General features: G+C 37.7%; 1 protein-coding gene across 2 annotated transcripts in view; it reads left to right on the top strand.

Annotated features, from left to right (window-relative positions):
* The window catches only part of WDR76 (WD repeat domain 76), a 41,437-nt gene that overhangs the window by 14,110 nt on the left and 9,413 nt on the right, over positions 1–17,914 (top strand). For both annotated transcript variants that reach the window (XM_059702896.1, XM_059702888.1), the window contains exons 5-9: positions 1,454–1,580; positions 3,079–3,180; positions 3,281–3,324; positions 4,243–4,396; positions 15,970–16,128. In XM_059702896.1, the coding sequence (XP_059558879.1) occupies positions 1,454–1,580; positions 3,079–3,180; positions 3,281–3,324; positions 4,243–4,396; positions 15,970–16,128 (586 nt within the window). The remainder of the gene's footprint in view (positions 1–1,453; positions 1,581–3,078; positions 3,181–3,280; positions 3,325–4,242; positions 4,397–15,969; positions 16,129–17,914) is intronic.

The raw sequence follows: 17,914 nt of genomic DNA, 5'->3' as shown, positions 1-17,914 counted from the left end.
TCCCTTCCTTTCTGAAATCAATAAAAACACATTAAAAAAAATAATAAAAATTCGCCAAAACCGGTTTGGCTCAGTGGATAGAGCGTCGGCCTGCGGACTGAAAGGTCCCAGGTTCGATTCCGGTCAAGGGCATGCACCTGGGTTGCGGGCACATCCCCAGTGGGGGATGTGCAGGAGGCGGCTGATCGATGTTTCTCTCCCATCGATGTTTCTAACTCTCTATCTCTCTCCCTTCCTCTCTGTAAAAAATCAATAAAAAATATTAAAAAAAAATAATAATAATAAAAATTAAAAAAGAAAAGTAGTGCATAAAAATGTAGGGTATATACAGAGTGGGGCAAACATAGGTCAACAGTTGTTTATATGGAAAATAATACAATAATACATAAGTGCCCCAACCCGCGGGACAACAACAGGGGAACGAAGAGACACCCTAGGAGAATGAAACAAACAAGGGACACGAAAGAATGGAGGCAAGACAAGTCCTGATCAAGCCCCCCAATTTTATTCTTACCGCGGCAGGATATATACTGTTTTAGGGACGGGGGTGGGGGTGGGGGGGGTGGGGGGGTGGGGGGGGGTGGGGGGTGGGTGGAGAAGCCTATTAGCTTATCAGCAGGGTTGTAGCAGGCTCCGATGTGGCGGTAGTTGCTTCAGGGAATAGGATGGTTATCTTTAGCTGCTGGCCAAATCGCAGGACACATGTAGTTTCTGGTAATTAGGAGTTTCTGGAGGAACCAGAAACTTATAATTCTTAAGATGGCTTTGTCTAAGCCAATATCTCTAATGGCTCCCAACACATAAGTAATAAGAATAAACTTTCACATACTCATAATTGTAAACCTACTTTGCCCCACCCTGAATATGTTTTTTAAAAAGTAAACTATATGGAAGGGAATATAAGGAAATGTTTGTCTCTTTCCCATCCTAGACCTTAGTTCTTCAGGCCTTCTCCCTAGAGGAAACCACTCTTAATAGTTTCATGTGTATTCTTCAATAGGTGATCTATGCATGCACAAATGTATGTGTATATGTAACCTTTTTGTAAAAAATAAAATAATATTTAATATGTACTAGACCTTGTTTTTGTTTCCTTATGAGTTCATTTCATATTAACATAATATTTAATTCTTTATTCTGGCTACAAATTATTCTATTTGATATGTATGTCATAGTTTTTTTTGAAACTTTGCACATTTTAATGTAGGAAAATCATTCATGTTAACAAACAAACAAAATTGTGAGGGTGTCATAATTTTTTTTTAACATCCTTCATCTTCCCATGATGAATATTTATTATGCTATCAGAGTGTTAATTAAAATCAGTATAGCCATGTACATATTGCAGTGTGTGACTATATCCATGAGATATAGTCCTGGAAGTTATTCCCTTAATATTAGTAAATTCATATAACTTTTCTGAGTATAACATGAGTTTTTTCCACTTCTTTAGAAAGAAGCCCAAGAAGAGAGAAAATGGAATTGGATGTAGAAGGTCAATGCGATTACTAAATGTAGATCCTTTAGGAGTTTCATTACCGGAAACCCCAACCCAGCCAACAGTAGTAGAAGATGAAAATGTAAGAAAGAGTGCAAATACAATATAAAATTTTGAAGTGCTTGAAATTAGATTAACAGGTCACTAAATTATGTTTAATTTGTATTTATTAATTTGGTACTTGACTGTTGAATGGTTTAATGCAGCAGTTTTCAACCAGTGTTCCCCAAGAATTTTTAAAACATGCAATCCCTGACTAGTTAGGGGCACTGATCTCTTTTGCCTTACATTGTCAGATAAAATGATAATAGCGGTCCTGTGTGAATGAATCAGAATTATACCTATTTTTTTTTGTCAGATTGGCCAAAAATACATTTTTTGGTGTGCCACAGAATTTTAGTAATTAGTTTATGTGTACCATGAGATGAAAAAGATTGAAAATTGCTGGTTTAATGACTAAGATTTCTTAGTCATTCCTCGGTTGGATTCTATATCTCTGCTGGTTTACCTGCTATGGGATTGTGGGATTGTGTCATTAAGTCCTGGTTTTCCCATTTTTAAAATTGCAGCAATAATAGAAACCTCAGTAGGGTGTTGTGAGGGTTAAATGAAATAGTTTCTATAAAGATCCTTACATTTTATTAGGGCTTAGTAAGTAATCAATAAATAGAAGTTATTAATTAATATTATTGATAAATAATATGTGTTAATAGTAGTGGAGTTTTTAGCTATAGTTTAATTTTATGCTGTCCGGGCGGAAAGAGTCTTATTTACCAAATTATTGTCTAAATAAGATTTTAATCTTAAATAATTTTAGTCTAAATAATTATATTTTTTATTCAAGAGCACCTACTGTTTTTAACACTCTATTCCTCTAAGTGTTTAATTATAATTTGGAAGATAACACTAATTAGGCTCATACTTTGGAAGTGAATTGCAAATTAAGGTACTATGGGAAGAGTAGGTTTCAAAATATTTTGAAGCCGCCACTCAAAATAAGAAATATATTTACATTGAACTCATTACACACACACACACACACGCACACACACACACGCATGCACACACACACACCCGTGAAACAAAACTTGTGAAATGATACCCTTACTACATGTGATGCACTCTTGTATTTTCTATTCTATTCTTTTTGTTTTCTTCCTATTCTATTCTTATTCACTAAAACACATTGCTGGTTGTGACATTAAAGTGATTTCACGACCCATAGGTGACAATCTCTTTTTAAAAACGCTGGCATAGAATAACTCTGATTAATGAAATTGAACTGTCTGAATCAACTCTCATAACCAGTTATTGGCAGTGGCGCTTTGGGTAAGTTAACTTCTCTAAGTTTCATTCCAGTGTTTTTAAAATGTGATATCTCCTTTACTGGATTGAGATGATTAAAAGATAATACATTTTATTACTTACAGGATACATGACATTCATTCATTGAACAACTATTTTTGAATGCTAATGATGTGTCACCCCTATTTTTGGAAAGTAAAGCTGTGAAAAATCTCAAGCCTGTATTCCAGGGCAGGGCGACAACTCTTTTATATGTTTTTATTTTTTTATAACAGCCTTTGTTACCTCCTGGGCCTTTAGAAATGACTCCTGAAAATCGAGATGATAACGGTGAACTACTTAAAGGATTTCTACAGACTTGGGCAGAAGTGAACAAGGTATCAGTTGGGTAGGCTTACATAAGCTTTTAGAATCATTTGTTAATGAAAATTCAGTACATATATTAACTTAGTACTTTGATCTCTCCCATTGTTTCAGACCAGTACTAAGAATAATGAGAAGGAGTTATCGAGCATTAAAAGGTCAGTTAAAATTCCTGGTCTTTATTCACATTTTCTGAGACCTTTAATTTATAAAGACTATAAAACTGGAAATTTTGAAAAATGAGATGAAAATTTTACCCATATTTCCTAACAACTGTTGATTTTGTATATTTCCTTTAAAGTATTGCCATATGCAATACCTCTAGGATATAAGCTTCATGAATGTAGGGGTTTTGTCTCAATTCCCAGAATAGTGTCTGGCACCTAGTATATATTCATTTAAATGACTGAATCCACAAACATTTTTACTCTATGTTCTTTTATTTTCTTTTTTATTGAATTTATTGGGGTGATATTGGTTTGTCATGTTTTAATGTTTATATAATTTTTCATTATATTTTTTCATTAACATTGTGGTTGAACATTACTAGATTCCTTAAATTTTTTAATTGCAGAATATTTTATTGAGTAGGTGGCATTTACTTAACCTTCTCTTACCCTCATGGTATTTGGAGTTGTTTTCCATTTAGTTTTGTGTGCTTGTATGTGTGCATGTGTTTGTTGAAGTATATATGTATGATAGTAGATTATTTCCTTAGGATAGATTCCAGCAGTGAGATTAATGTGTCAGATATTATGGACATATTTATGGCTTTTAGTACACATTGCTGAATTGTTTTTCAAAATCTTTTTTTCTTTTGAAAATCTTACATGAATTTGCTCTGCCACTAGCAATATATATGAATGAATGTGTTTAACTGTAGCCTACTAGTGTTTTATAAGTGAAAAATAGTACCTCATTATTAACTTTGATTTCTTTGGTTGTCAGGTGGTTAAATATTTTCCCACATTTGTTTACTAATTGTGTTTTTTTTTTCTTTTTTGTGTCATCTTTTTACTTATTTTGTCGATTAAGAATGGTTTTATGTCTAAAATATAACTTTTTAATTTTCTCAGCTACAAAGCCAATTTAAGTGGCATGGCCATTAGTGAAGATACTGTTTGTAAAGTTACCAAAGGTTCAGTATTCTCTCTGGCTCTTCATCCATCAGAAATTAGAACTTTGGTGGCAGCTGGGGCCAGATCTGGGCAAGTTGGACTTTGGGATTTGGTAAGTTATTAATATTTTGAAGATATAAAGTTTGACTAAATAGTCTGCAAGAAAATAGCCTAGAACTATATGTTTATAGATGTTACTTATTTATAGTTTTGTGCTTTGTGATTCCAAATTTTAGAAATCTGAGAAATTTAAATTTGCTTTATAGAACTTTAGCAATTTTAGCTTGAATATCGTTAGTCAGTCATCTGGGCATAAATTGACTGCCAAGAAATTTTATTATAACTGTAAATGTATACATGAAAAGATCATACAAAGTCCTTATTTTTCTAATTATGTTTAAAATACAATTTCTCAGATTTATAGATACAGAGAATATTTCGACTGTTGCCAGATGGGAGGGGAATTGAGGGGATGGGTGACAAAGGTGAAGGGATTAAGAAGTAAAATTGGTTGTTACAGAATATCACGGGGATGTGAAGTACAGCATAGGGGATATAGTAATGTTCCAATAACTACGTATGGTGTTAGATGGCTGTGAGATTTATCGGGATAATCAGTATGTTATGTAATATCTAATCACTGGGGTGTATACATGAAACTAATATAACAATATATGTCAACTGTAATTGAAAAATAAAAATGATTTTGGTGTTGTGTCTAAGAAATCTTTGTCTAGGTCAAAATCTTGAAGATTTTCTCCTGTTCCCCCTATCCCTTCCGCAAACTTCTATAGTTTTAGCTTTAGCGTTTAGTTTGCTGATCTATCTTGAGTTATTTTTTGTATGTGTGAGGTAAGGGCCCAAGTTTATCTTTTTTTTCTTTATTGATTAAGGTATTACATATATGTCCATATCCAAGTTTATCTTTTTGTATGTGAATATCCAGTTGTCCCAGTACTATTTGTTGAAAAGACAATACTTTCCCCATTGAATTGCCTTGACACTCCCTTGTTTTTCATTTATTTATTTATTTTTATTTTTTTTTAAACATATTTTTATTGATTTTTTACAGAGAGGAAGGGAGAGAGATAGAGAGTCAGAAACATCGATGAGAGAGAAACATCGATCAGCCGCCTCCTGCACATTCCCCACCAGGGATGTGCCCGCAACCCAGGTACATGCCCTTGACCGGAATCAAACCTGGGACCTTTCAGTCCGCAGGCCGACGCTCTATCCACTGAGCCAAACCGGTTTCGGCTTCATTTTGTTTTATTGATTTGAGAGAAACATTGATTTGTTGTTTTTTTTTTGTTTTGTTTTTTTAGCCATAATTCTATCATTTATTGTAATTAGGGCTGCTCTCATTTTGGTGTACAACTTTCTCATCTATTTTAATTAAACATACACATTTTGGAAACTTCTGAATGGCAAAACAACTATAGACAAACTGGGGAAAATATTTACAACTCAAATTTTCCAATACACAAAAAGATCCTAGAAATTGTGAGGAAGAAGGTTAAGTATATGACAGTATTTAATGTATAAGTTGGGAGTGGAGTAAATGACATTTAATTGTTCCATAGTCTTTGTGTCATCTAGGAAGAAAATGAGGATATTGATAGTTAAGGACATAAAATGCTTTTGAGGGTGACTCCTAAAAAAATAGAACTATCATAGAATTCAGGAGAGTGGCTACCAATGGGAGAAGAGGGAGGTAAGACAGGAGAGGTTGTACACAGTGCGAGTGGTGGGTCCTGGGTACTGGTCTGGTTTTTTTTTTTTTTGTTTGTTTGTTTTTATTTTATTTATTTATTTATTTATTTATTTTTATTTTAATTTTTTTATTTTTATTGCTTAAAGTATTACAAAGGGTATTACATATGTATCCATTTTATCCCCCCGCCCTAGACAGTCCCCTAGCCTCCCCTATCACCCAGTGTCTTATGTCCATTGGTTATGCTTATATGCATGCATACAAGTCCTTTAGTTGATCTCTCACCCCCTTACCTCCTGCCCCCCAACCCTCCCCGGCCTTCCCGCTGCAGTTTGGCAATCTGTTTGAGGCAGCTCTGCCTCTGTATCTATTATTGTTCAAAAGTTTATAATGGTCTCTATTGTCCATGAATGAGTGAGATCATGTGGTATTTTTCCTTTATTGACTGGCTTATTTCACTTAGCATAATGCTCTCCAGTTCCATCCATGACGTTGCAAATGGTAAGAGTTCCTTCCTTTTTACAGCAGCATAGTATTCCATCGTGTAGATGTACCACAGTTTTCTAATCCATTCATCTACTGATGGGCACTTAGGCTGTTTCCAGATCTTAGCTATGGTGAATTGTGCTGCTATGAACATAGGGGTGCATATATCCTTTCTGATTGGTGTTTCTGGTTTCTTGGGATATATTCCTAGAAGTGGGATCACAGGGTCAAATGGGAGTTCCATTTTCAGTTTTTTAAGGAAACTCCATACTGTCTTCCATAGTGGCTGCACCAGTCTGCATTCCCACCAGCAGTGCACAAGTGTTCCTTTTTCTCCGCATCCTCTCCAGCACTTGTCGTTTGTTGATTTGTTGATGATAGCCAGTCTGACAGGTGTGAGATGGTACCTCATTGCTGTTTTGATTTGCATCTCTCGGATGATTAGTGACTTTGAGCATGTTTTCATATGTCTCTTGGCTTTCTGGATGTCCTCTTTTGAAAGGTGTCTATTTAGGTCCTTTGCCCATTTTTTGATTGGATTGTTTATCTTTCTTTTGTTAAGTTGTATGAGTTCCCTATAAATTTTGGAGATTAGGCCCTTATCAGATATGTCATTGGCAAATATGTTTTCCCACACAGTGGGTTTTCTCGTTGTTTTGTTGATGGTTTCTTTTGCTGTGCAGAAGCTTTTTATTTTGATGTAGTCCCATTTGTTCATTTTTTCTTTAGTTTCAAGTGCCCTAGGAGCTGTATCAGTGAAGAAATTGCTTCGGCATATGTCTGAGATTTTGTTGCCTTTGGATTCTTCTAGAATTTTTATGGTTTCCCGTCGTACATTTAAGTCCTGTATCCATTTTGAGTTTATTTTTGTGTATGGTGTAAGTTGGTGGTCTAGTTTCATTTTCTTGCATATATCTGTCCAATTTTCCCAGCACCATTTATTGAAGAGACTATCTTGGCTCCATTGTATGTTCTTGCCTCCTTTGTCAAATATTAATTGAGCATATTGGTTCGGGCCGATTTCTGGGGTCTCTATTCTATTCCATTGATCTATATGCCTATTCTTGTGCCAGTACCAGGCAGTTTTGAGAACAGTGGCTTTGTAATACAACTTGATATCTGGTATTGAGATCCCACCTACTTTGTTCTTTTTCAGGATTGCTGCAGCTATTCGGGGTCTTTTTTTATTCCAGATGAATTTTTGGAGAGTTCGTTCTAGATCTGTGAAGTATGCCGTTGGTATTTTAATGGGAAGTGCGTTGAATTTATAGATTGCTTTGGGTAGTATGGACATTTTAATGATGTTGATTCTACCAATCCATGAACACGGTATGTTCTTCCATCTGTTTATGTCTTCCTCTATATCTTTTTTCAACGTCCTGTAGTTTTCTGAGTAGAGGTCTTTTACCTCTTTAGTTAAGTTTATTCCTAGGTAGCTTAATTTTTTTGGTGCGATGGTAAACGGGATTGTTTTTATAATCTCTCTTTCTGAAAGTTCACTATTGGTGTATAGAAATGCCTCAGATTTCTTGGGGTTAATTTTGTATCCTGCTACATTGCCAAATTCATGTATTAAGTCTAGTAGCTTTTTGATGGAATCTCTAGGGTTTTGTATGTATAATATCATGTCGTCTGCAAATAAGGACAGTTTTACTTCCTCTTTTCCAATTTGGATGCCTTTTATTTCTTCTTCTTGCCGAATTGCAATGGCTAACACTTCCAGTACTATGTTGAACAGGAGTGGTGAGAGGGGGCATCCCTGTCTTGTTCCTGTTCTTAGGGGAAATGGTGTTAGTTTTTGTCCATTGAGTATGATGTTGGCTGTGGGCCTGTCATATATGGCTTTTATTATGTTGAGGTATGATCCTTCTACTCCCACCTTGCTGAGAGTTTTTATCAAAAATGGGTGTTGAATTTTGTCAAATGCTTTTTCTGCATCAATTGATATGACCATGTGGTTTTTTTCTTTCAATTTGTTTATGTGATGTATCACGTTTATTGATTTGCGGATATTGTACCATCCTTGCATCCCTGGGATAAATCCTACTTGGTCATGGTGTATGATCTTTCTGATGTACTGCTGGATCCGATTTGCTAAGATTTTGTTGAGGATTTTGGCATCTATGTTCATGAGGGATATTGGCCTGTAATTCTCTTTCATTGTGTTGTCTTTACCTGGTTTTGGTATTAGGGTGATGCTGGCTTCATAGAATGAGCTTGGAAGTGTTCCTTCCTCTTGAATTTTTTGTAGTAGTCTGAGGAGGATAGGTTTTAGTTCTTCCTTGAATGTTTGGTAAAACTCCCCTGTGAAGCCGTCTGGTCCTGGGCTTTTGTTTGATGGAAGCTTTTTGATGACTGCTTCAATTTCTTCCATAGTTATTGGCCTGTTGAGATTTTTAGATTCTTCCTGATTGAGTTTTGGAATGTTGTATTTTTCTAGGAATTTGTCCATTTCCTCCATGTTGTCTAGTTTGTTGGAGTAGAGCTGTCCATAGTATTTTTTAACAATCATTTGTATTTCTGTGGGGTCTGTTGTTATTTCGCCTCTATCGTTTCTGATTTTATTTATTTGGGTCCTCTCTCTCTGCTTCTTGGTGAGTCTGGCTAGAGGTTTGTCAATCTTGTTTATCCTTTCAAAGAACCAGCTCTTGGTTTCATTGATTTTCTGTATTGTTTTTTTGGTCTCTATGTCATTTATTTCTGCTCTAATCTTTATTATCTCCTTCCTTCTGCTCACTCTGGGGTTTTCTTGTTGCTCTCTTTCTAATTCTTTGAGTTGTAGAGTTAGATGATTTACTACCATTTTTTCTTGTTTTTTGAGATAGGCCTGTAGAGCTATAAACTTCCCTCTCAGGACTGCTTTCATTGTGTCCCATAGGTTTTGGATTGTTGTGTTTTCATTGTCATTAGTTTCCAGGATGTTTTTAATTTCTTCTTTGATCTCATTGGTAACCCAATCAATATTTAATAACATGCTATTCAGCTTCCAGGTGTTTGAGTATTTTGGGTTGTTTTTATTGTAGTTTATTTCTAGTATTATGCCATCGTGGTCTGCGAAGATGCTTTTTATGATTTCAATCTTCTTGAATTTGGGGATACTTTGCTTATGACCCAATATGTGGTCTATTTTTGAAGATGTCCCATGAGCACCTGAGAAGAACGTATATTCCCTGGCTTTGGGGTGAAGTGTTCTGAAGATGTCTATTAAGTCCATCTGATCTAGTGAGTCATTTAGGATTGCTGTATCTTTGCTGATTGTTTGTCTATAGGATTTATCCAGTGCTGTCAATGGTGTATTAAAGTCCCCTACTATGATTGTATTGTTGTCAATCTCTCCTTTGATATCTTCCAGGAGTTTTTTTATGAATTTGGGTGCTCCTACATTGGGTGCATATATGTTTACCAGGGTTATATCTTCTTGTTGTATTGATCCCTTTAGTATTATGAAGTGGCCTTCCTTATCTCTTGTTAAGGCCTTCACTTTGAGGTCTATTTTGTCCGATATAAGTATTGCTACCCCAGCTTTCTTTTCCTTTCCATTTGCCTGAAAGATATTTTTCCATCCTTTCACTTTCAGTCTGTGTGAGTCCCTTCTAATGAGGTGGGTTTCTTGTAGACAGCAGATGTATGGGTCATGTTTTTTTATCCATTCAGCCACTCGATGTCTTTTGGTTGGAGCATTTAGTCCGTTTACGTTTAAAGTTATTATTGAAAGGTACTTGTTTGTAGCCATTTCTTTTTGTGTGTGTGTGTGGCTGTTTTCTTTCTGAGGTTTTTATTTCTTCTTTTTATACCAGTCCCTTTAGCATTCCTTGCATTGCTGGCTTGGTGGTGACAAACTCCCTTAGCCTTTTTTTGTCTGTGAAGCTTCTTATTTCCCCTTCAAGTTTGAATGATAGCCTTGCTGGATAGAGTATTCTTGGATTCAGTCCTTTGCTTTGCATCACTTTGTAAATTTCAGTCCATTCTTTTCTGGCCTGATGTGTTTCTGTTGAGAAGTCATTTGACAATCTAATGGGAGATCCCTTGTATGTAACTTTCCGTCTCTCTCTTGCAGCCTGTAAGATTCTCTCTTTGTCCTGATCATTTGCCATGGTGATTATGATGTGTCTTGGTGTGGGTCTTTTCGGGTTCACTTTGTTTGGGACTTTTTGGGCTTGTGTGACTTTTTTCTTCCCCACCTCAGGAAAGTTTTCTGATATTATTTCTTCAGGTAGGTTTTCTAATCCTTGTTCATCCTTCTGTTGTTCTGGTACTCCTATTATTCGTATGTTGTTTCGTTTCATGTTGTCCCAAAGCTCCCTTAGGCTCTCCTCCTGTCTTTTAATTTTTTTCTCCAATTGCAGTACATTTTGGGTGTGTTTTGCTTCCTTGTCTTCTAATTCACTAATTCGGTCCTCCGCTTCTCCTAGTCTACTGTTGATACTTTCAATGGAGTTTTTCATTGCAGCTATATCACTCTTCATTTCTTCTTGGGTTTTACTTAAGTTGTTGATTTTTTCATCTGTTTCTTCTAGCTTCTTCCATATGTTATCGATTTTTTCATCTGTTTCTTCTTGCTTCTTGAAGATGTTGTCGATTTTTTCCTCCATCCGGTTTATGCACTCTAGGACCCTTATTCTGAATTCTTTATCTGTCATGTTGCATGCCTCTGTATTACTTAGCTGCTTTTCTGGAGAGTCCTCCTCTTTCCTTTGGGGGTTTCTTTGTCTACCCATGTTTGATCTCACTGACATATCTAGATGTTGAGTCGTTCAGTGGTTGCTCCCTGGGTGGCAGTGACTCCTTGGTCTGTGGTTGCTCTTCGGGCGGTTGCGGTAGCTGCTGCTCTTCAGTTGGCAGCAGCTCCTCTGGTGGGTGCTGTTCACAGCTGTGGTGGCTCTTTTGGCTGGTGGGGCGAGGTTTCACGTACAGCTGCTGTTCCTCAGCAGAGGATGTGGTGCTTAGGAGGTTGCTGTTGCTTGGATCTGCTGCATTGATTTAAAGGCACAGAATACAACACAACAAGGCACCACGTACCAGGCACTATACACAAATATATTCACGATATTAATAACTCCAAATAAAGGTGACCACCTGAATTAAGAGAATTAGGGGATAAGGAAGAAGGAAGAGAAATAGATAAAAGAAAAAAAAGAAAAGAAAAGTAGGGACCAAAAAAAGGAGTGCAAAAATGAAATCGGGAAAAAGGAGGGGGGAAAATAAAAGCGAGAAAAGAAAAGAAAAAAAAAAAAAAGAGCGAAAAGAGAGAATGAAGTGGAAGAGGGGAAGAGACTTTTTATATGAGGAGAATACTCCTATAGAACAGCCATTAATCCCAACAAATTCCAGCAACAGCTCCCTGGATATGAATGCAAACTAGAAACAACCAATAATATAACAATGAAAATAGAATGGAGAACACTAATCCCAAAATAAAATAAAGAGAAAATAAAATGGCACTTTAAAAAATGGTAAAATGGTAGCAGTAATAATACTGGTTAAAAAATAAGAAGGTAGTAATTAAAAGGGTAAAATCAGGTGATGGAAAAAGAAAAAAAAAAAAAGAACAGAAAAAAAAATTTGATTTCTTAGTTAAAAAGTGAAAAAAGAAAAAAAAATGCAGTAGTGAAGGTCCTTCGGTTCTTCTATTCTTCAGTGTGGCTCGCCTTAGACCTTCCAGGTATTCAGGAGAGTGTTGAGTTTCCCGCGATATACTGTTCCTCTGTGTTGTGAACCACAGTCCTTATTTTAAAGCAGGTCGCATTTATTTCCCAGACTGTCTTATTTTGTGTTTAGCAAAGAGTCAGTTTGTGGGTCAGCCTCTGGGTGGCAGTGTTCTGGGGTTGGCCTCTGGGGCTATAGGGCCTCTCTGTCCAGTGGAAGTTCACTGCCCAGAGCTGACTGCGTAATAGTTAGTTACCGGCGCTATGTTGTTGCTGGGATTGAAAATCCCTCTATAGGCCAGACCCTGTTAACTCCCAGGGACTGATAAGGTTATTTTAATCCTTGATCTCGTACAGGGTGGAATCTGGGTGTGGCTGTGCTCCTTGCCTGGGGGCCGGGGGGAGGAGCCTTACTCTCTGGAGAGAGTGGCTGCCCCAGTCTTGGGCTCAGGGGTGTCTCAGCACTCAATTCGCTGCCACCTCTCCCGGCTCCCCCTCTCTCCCCAGTCTCTCCCCAGATTCCACTCCTCTGCACACTCTCCCTCTCTTCAGCACAGGTGAGTGTCTGTATCCGAAATGTCCCATGAACAGGATTCAGTGAAAACAGACAAACAAACGCCGGCCGAGGAAACGGGGAAGGCTTGGTTTCTGTAAGCTTCTTCTCTTACCGGGACTGTATGGTCAGGTCAGCTCTTCAGGCTGTCCCCTTTAGGCTCAGTCCTCCGCGGTCACAGAACCCAGCTCTCAATTTCCCTGGCAGCGCCAGGAATCCCGCGGTTCTCCTTTCCCCCGTCAGGGGCTGTGCCTGTCCCAGGGGTCGCGGCTGTCTGCCACGCGGTCTCCCTCCGACTCTCTGGGCTCAGAGGTCTGGCAAACTTTCCTGCCCAAATCCCTGGTTTTTTTTTTAACCTTACCAGGGGAGTTCTGCTCTTCCCGGCTGCAAACCCTCTCACCAGCTGAGCAATTTCGCCAATTCGGTGTGGGTGTTACTAGTTTCAGCTGTTCATTCCATTTGCTCCGGGACATGACCTGGGACGCGTCTGCCTATATCGCCGCCATCTTGGTTCTCCGAAACATTGATTTGTTGTTCCACTTATTTATGCATTCATTGGGTGATCCTTCACTTGATCTCAGCCAAAAGGCTGAGAAGTGATCATTGGTTGATTCTCAGATATGCCCTGACCAGGGAACGAACCCTCAATCTTGGTGTATCGGATGACACTCTAACCAACTGAGCTACACAGCCAGGGCTCTTAATTTTCTCTCCTAATTTTCTGTCAGTTTTGTAGTCTCACCTAGGATCAAAAGTTCAGTTAGCCTTTATTTAGCCATCCATCCACCCGCACATTGAGTATTTTGTGTGAGGTGTTATTCTAAAACTCCCCGGCCAGTAGATGTTTGTGAGCAAAGACTGTCTCTGTCCACATAGAGTTTAGAATTTAGTAGCAAAAGCAGGATTAATGAGATAATTATCAACTGTGTAATTTCATATTCGGTAAGTGGATTATACACTGATTCATGTCATGAAGGGGGACTGGCCTAATTTGCAAGACCAGGGAAGGCGTCCCTGAGGAAGTGAGAACGGAGTTGAGGTTTGAAAGCTAAGTAGTAGGAGTAAGCCCAGTAAAGGAAAGGGGAAGAGTGTTCAGACCAGGGGAACAGCATGTCAAGGACCTTAAGCAGGCGGTGCTTACTTGATGCATTCCAGGGCCTGTGAGAATGCCTGTGTGGCTGGAGCATAGACAGGAAAGGGTGAACAAAGGCGATGAATGGGCTAGGAGGAAGCTGTAGAGGTGGGCAGAGGGCTGATGTATATCTTTATAATTTTTGTTAAGAATTTTGTTTTTATCCTAAAGGCAACTGGAAACTATTGAAGAGTTTTAGGCTGGGTGTTCCCTTTATTCCTTATGTAAAGTCCTTTAATGTTTTTGCCCCTTTATTTCCATTCTTACTGCCACCATGTTGGGCCAGGGCCCCATCTCCTCTTTTGGGATTACCATCATCGTCTTAACCGGTGCTTGTACTTCCAGCTTTCCTATACCAATCCAGTGTGCACAGATAGTCACAGGCTCAACGCTAACTGGTCCTGGACTCATTTAGGTTTAAAACAGTTAGGCTCACTCTTAACCTGGTGTATTTAGTTTAAAGTGGGGGATTGGAATTTTCTCATAAAATGAACAAAAGATAGTCAAATAAAAAAAACTACTTAAACCAATAAGGAAGAAATATAACTTAAAAACTGCTTACCAGGACAGAAACAAATTCTGTAGCCAAGATGATGGGGGGCACAGTGTGGTTTAGCTTCTACCTTGCCCTACCCTGAAAATCCATTCTGGTGAATTGACCAAATCTGAGATTTTCACCTATATTCGCAAAACTAGAGAGAAGCACATTGAGGGGCTATTTAGATTTTTCCTCTTTTGAGTGAGGAATAAGGAATGGCTGCTGGAGGAAAATGGGGAAGAAAAGAGGGAGTGAGAAAAGTGACTAGTAGAGGTGTGTGTGATTGTAATTTTTCTTCTTTTTTTTAAAAAATTCTGTTTATTTTAAAATTTTAAATAAAAAAGAAAACAAAAATGGAGGAGTATTTTAGAGCAGACTCAACCAGATTTGGAGATGATAGCTGCTTTGATTCATAACATGATGCATAGCATAGAATATAACTTAGTCAAATCAGAAAGTGATGATTTACGAGTTGATAATCTAGCTGTGGAAAAGGTAATCCCCCTTTTATTGAATTTATTGGAGTGACATTGGTTAATAAAATTAAAAAATATATATATTTTATTGATCTTTTACAGAGAGGAAGGGAGAGAGATAGAGAGTTAGAAACATCGATGAGAGAGAAACATCGATCAGCCGCCTCCTGCACATCTACTGGGGATGTGCCCGCAACTCAGGTACATGCCCTTGACTGGAATCGAACCTGGGACCCTTCAGTCCACAGACCGACGCTCTATCCACTGAGCCAAACCGATTTCGGCAGTTAATCAAATTTTATAGGTTTTAGGTGTACAGTTCTGTAATACATCATCTGTATATTGTGTGTTCACCACACCAAGTCAAGTCTTCTTCCTTCACCATTTATCCCCCCTAATACCTTCTTCTGCCTCCCCCATGCCCACAACCCAGGCATATACCCTGACGGGGAATAGAACTATGACCTCCTGGTTCATAGGTCGATGCTCAACCACTGAGCCATGTAGTCCAGGCTGTACCACAGCTTTTTTATTCATTTATCTACTGAGGGACACTTTGGCTGCTTCCAAATCTTGGCTATTTTTGTACATAATAATATTAATGTGGAAATTAAAATTCATGCATTTTCATTGTGTACTTAGGGAGTAAAATATTTCTAAAACTCTTATTTTGTTCCAGGGCTAAATACCTTGCAAAAAGTATTCTGAGAATGCGATATGTACTCATATTACATAGCAGCAAACTTAACGAAGCAAAGTGGTAACGGTATTGGTACTGTTTTTGGTAGTAAGGAAAAATACTGAGTGGATTTTTCATTTCCTGAGGATTTTATGAACTGAAATCATGATGAGCAGTAATTTTTTCTCTCTGTATAATGAAACAACTACCTAGTTGCAAAAAGCTAGAAACTTAAAAATAAATGTGACTTATTGTTGAATTGAAAATTAGAGAAAAAAGTAGCTTAGTGACAGTATAAAGTTTCTAGTTCCGACTTTCTGAATGGGAGGTGGTGAGTGTAATGATGGACTAAGAAAAGATTGAATATAATACAGATACAAATAGTATAATGACATAATGACAGAAGACATTACTACTTTTCATTAGTTTTTGTTCTTCTTCCTTTCCCCAACCTTCTTCCAGACTCACCAACCAAAAGAAGATGGAGTTTATGTTTTTCAACCCCATAGTCAGCCGGTGAGCTGTCTTTACTTCTCACCTGCCAATCCAGCTCACATATTGTCACTGAGCTATGATGGCACATTACGCTGTGGGGATTTCTCCAAGGCTGTTTTCGAAGAGGTAAATGTTAATGTGCTTACATATTGTCTCAGGTGATATTCTGGATTCTTTATGAAATGACACATGCATCATTATTGCACCAGTTAGACTGGGTAAGGTAGTAGCGACTTTAGAACTATACTGCTCAAGTCCCAGACCATCTATTACTACTTGTGTGACCTTGGCAAGTTACTTAACCTGTTTGTGCCTCAATTTCCTTCGTTGTAAAATAGGATAGTACCATATAGAGTTGTTAGGAGGATTAAGTGCGGATGAGTTAGTGTACACAGAGTACTTAGAACAGAGTTGTGAAACCATACCACAATCGAATTTTAGAATATTTTCATCACCCCTTGATCATTAGTAGGTACTCCCAGTTTCCCCCTCCCCCAGACCTAGACAGCCACTAACCTACTTTATGTCTCCATAGATTTACCTGTTCAGGACATTTCATATAAATGGAGTCATACAGTTTGTACTTTTTTTGTGACTGGCTTCTTTTACTTAGCAAAATGTTTTCAAGGTTCATCCGTGTTGTAGAATGTGTTGGTACTTAGTACCTTTTTATGGCTGAATAATCTTCCATGGTATGGCTATGCCAGATTTTACTCATCCATTCGTTAGTTGACAAACAGGTGGGCTGTTTTCATTTTTACTGTTGTGACTAATGCCACTATGGACATTAATGTACAAGTTTTGTGTGGGCATAGGCTTTCCTTTTGAGTATATACCCAGGACTAGAATGGTGGGTCATATGGTAACTCTAGGTTCAAATTTTGAGGAACTGCCAAACTTTTTTCCGAATTGGCTTTACCATTTTACATATTTATCAGCAACCTGTGAAGGGTTCTAATGTCTCTGCATCCTTGCCAACACTTGTAATTGTTGGTGAGTATAGCCTTCCCAGTGGGTATGAGGTGGTATCTCATTGTGGTTTTGATTTTTGTTTCCCTGATTAATGATGCTAAGCATCTTTTTATCTGTTTATCTGGCCATTTGCATTTCCTTAGAGAAATGTCTATTTGGATCATTTATCTATCTTTTTAGTATGTATTGAGTTTTATATAACAATTCTTCCACTTATTTTTTTTTGTCAGGTTTACTGAGGTATAAGTTACATATAATAAAATTTAGGAGTACAGTTATGTAAGTTTTGGCAAATTGTATATACCTGTGTAACCACCACCACAGTCAAGATACAGAAAATTTCCATCACTCAAAAAAATTACCTCGTGACCCTTTGTAGTCAGTCCCCTCTTCCTTCCTGAAGTCCCTGGAAACCACTGATGTGATTACTGTCCCCATAATTTTGCCTGTAACAGAATGTCAAGTCAATGGAATCATTCAGTATATAGCTTTTTGTCTTTGGTTTCTTTCACCTAGCGCAATGCCTTTTTTTTTTTAATTGATTAAGGTATTACATATGTGTCCTACTCCCCCATGGCCCTCCCACCCCCCTCTCATGCCCTCACCGCCCTGGCAGCACAATGCTTTTAAGATTCATCCATAATGCTGCATGTTAGTACTGTGTTCCTCATACTACTGTTTATTTTTATTTTATTTTTTTTCTCATACTACTGTTTAAACAATCACCTTGTGTTAGGCATTAACTTGAGTGTGCTTTTTATATATTATTAAGCCTTATAATTCCTCGTGAAATAGCAGGTAATGTTATCCCCCATTTAACAGTTGAAAAAACAGGTAAAGAGGCTTATTAGCTTGCTCAAGGACATAACTGGCAGAACTAGAATTTGCACTTGGGTCTGTCTGACTCCAAAGCCTCACTCTGCACTTTACCATTTTATTT

Source organism: Myotis daubentonii, chromosome 1 (genome assembly GCF_963259705.1).
Source record: "Myotis daubentonii chromosome 1, mMyoDau2.1, whole genome shotgun sequence".
Classification (NCBI taxonomy): domain Eukaryota; kingdom Metazoa; phylum Chordata; class Mammalia; order Chiroptera; family Vespertilionidae; genus Myotis; species Myotis daubentonii.
This window is presented reverse-complemented; position numbering and strand designations above follow the sequence as displayed.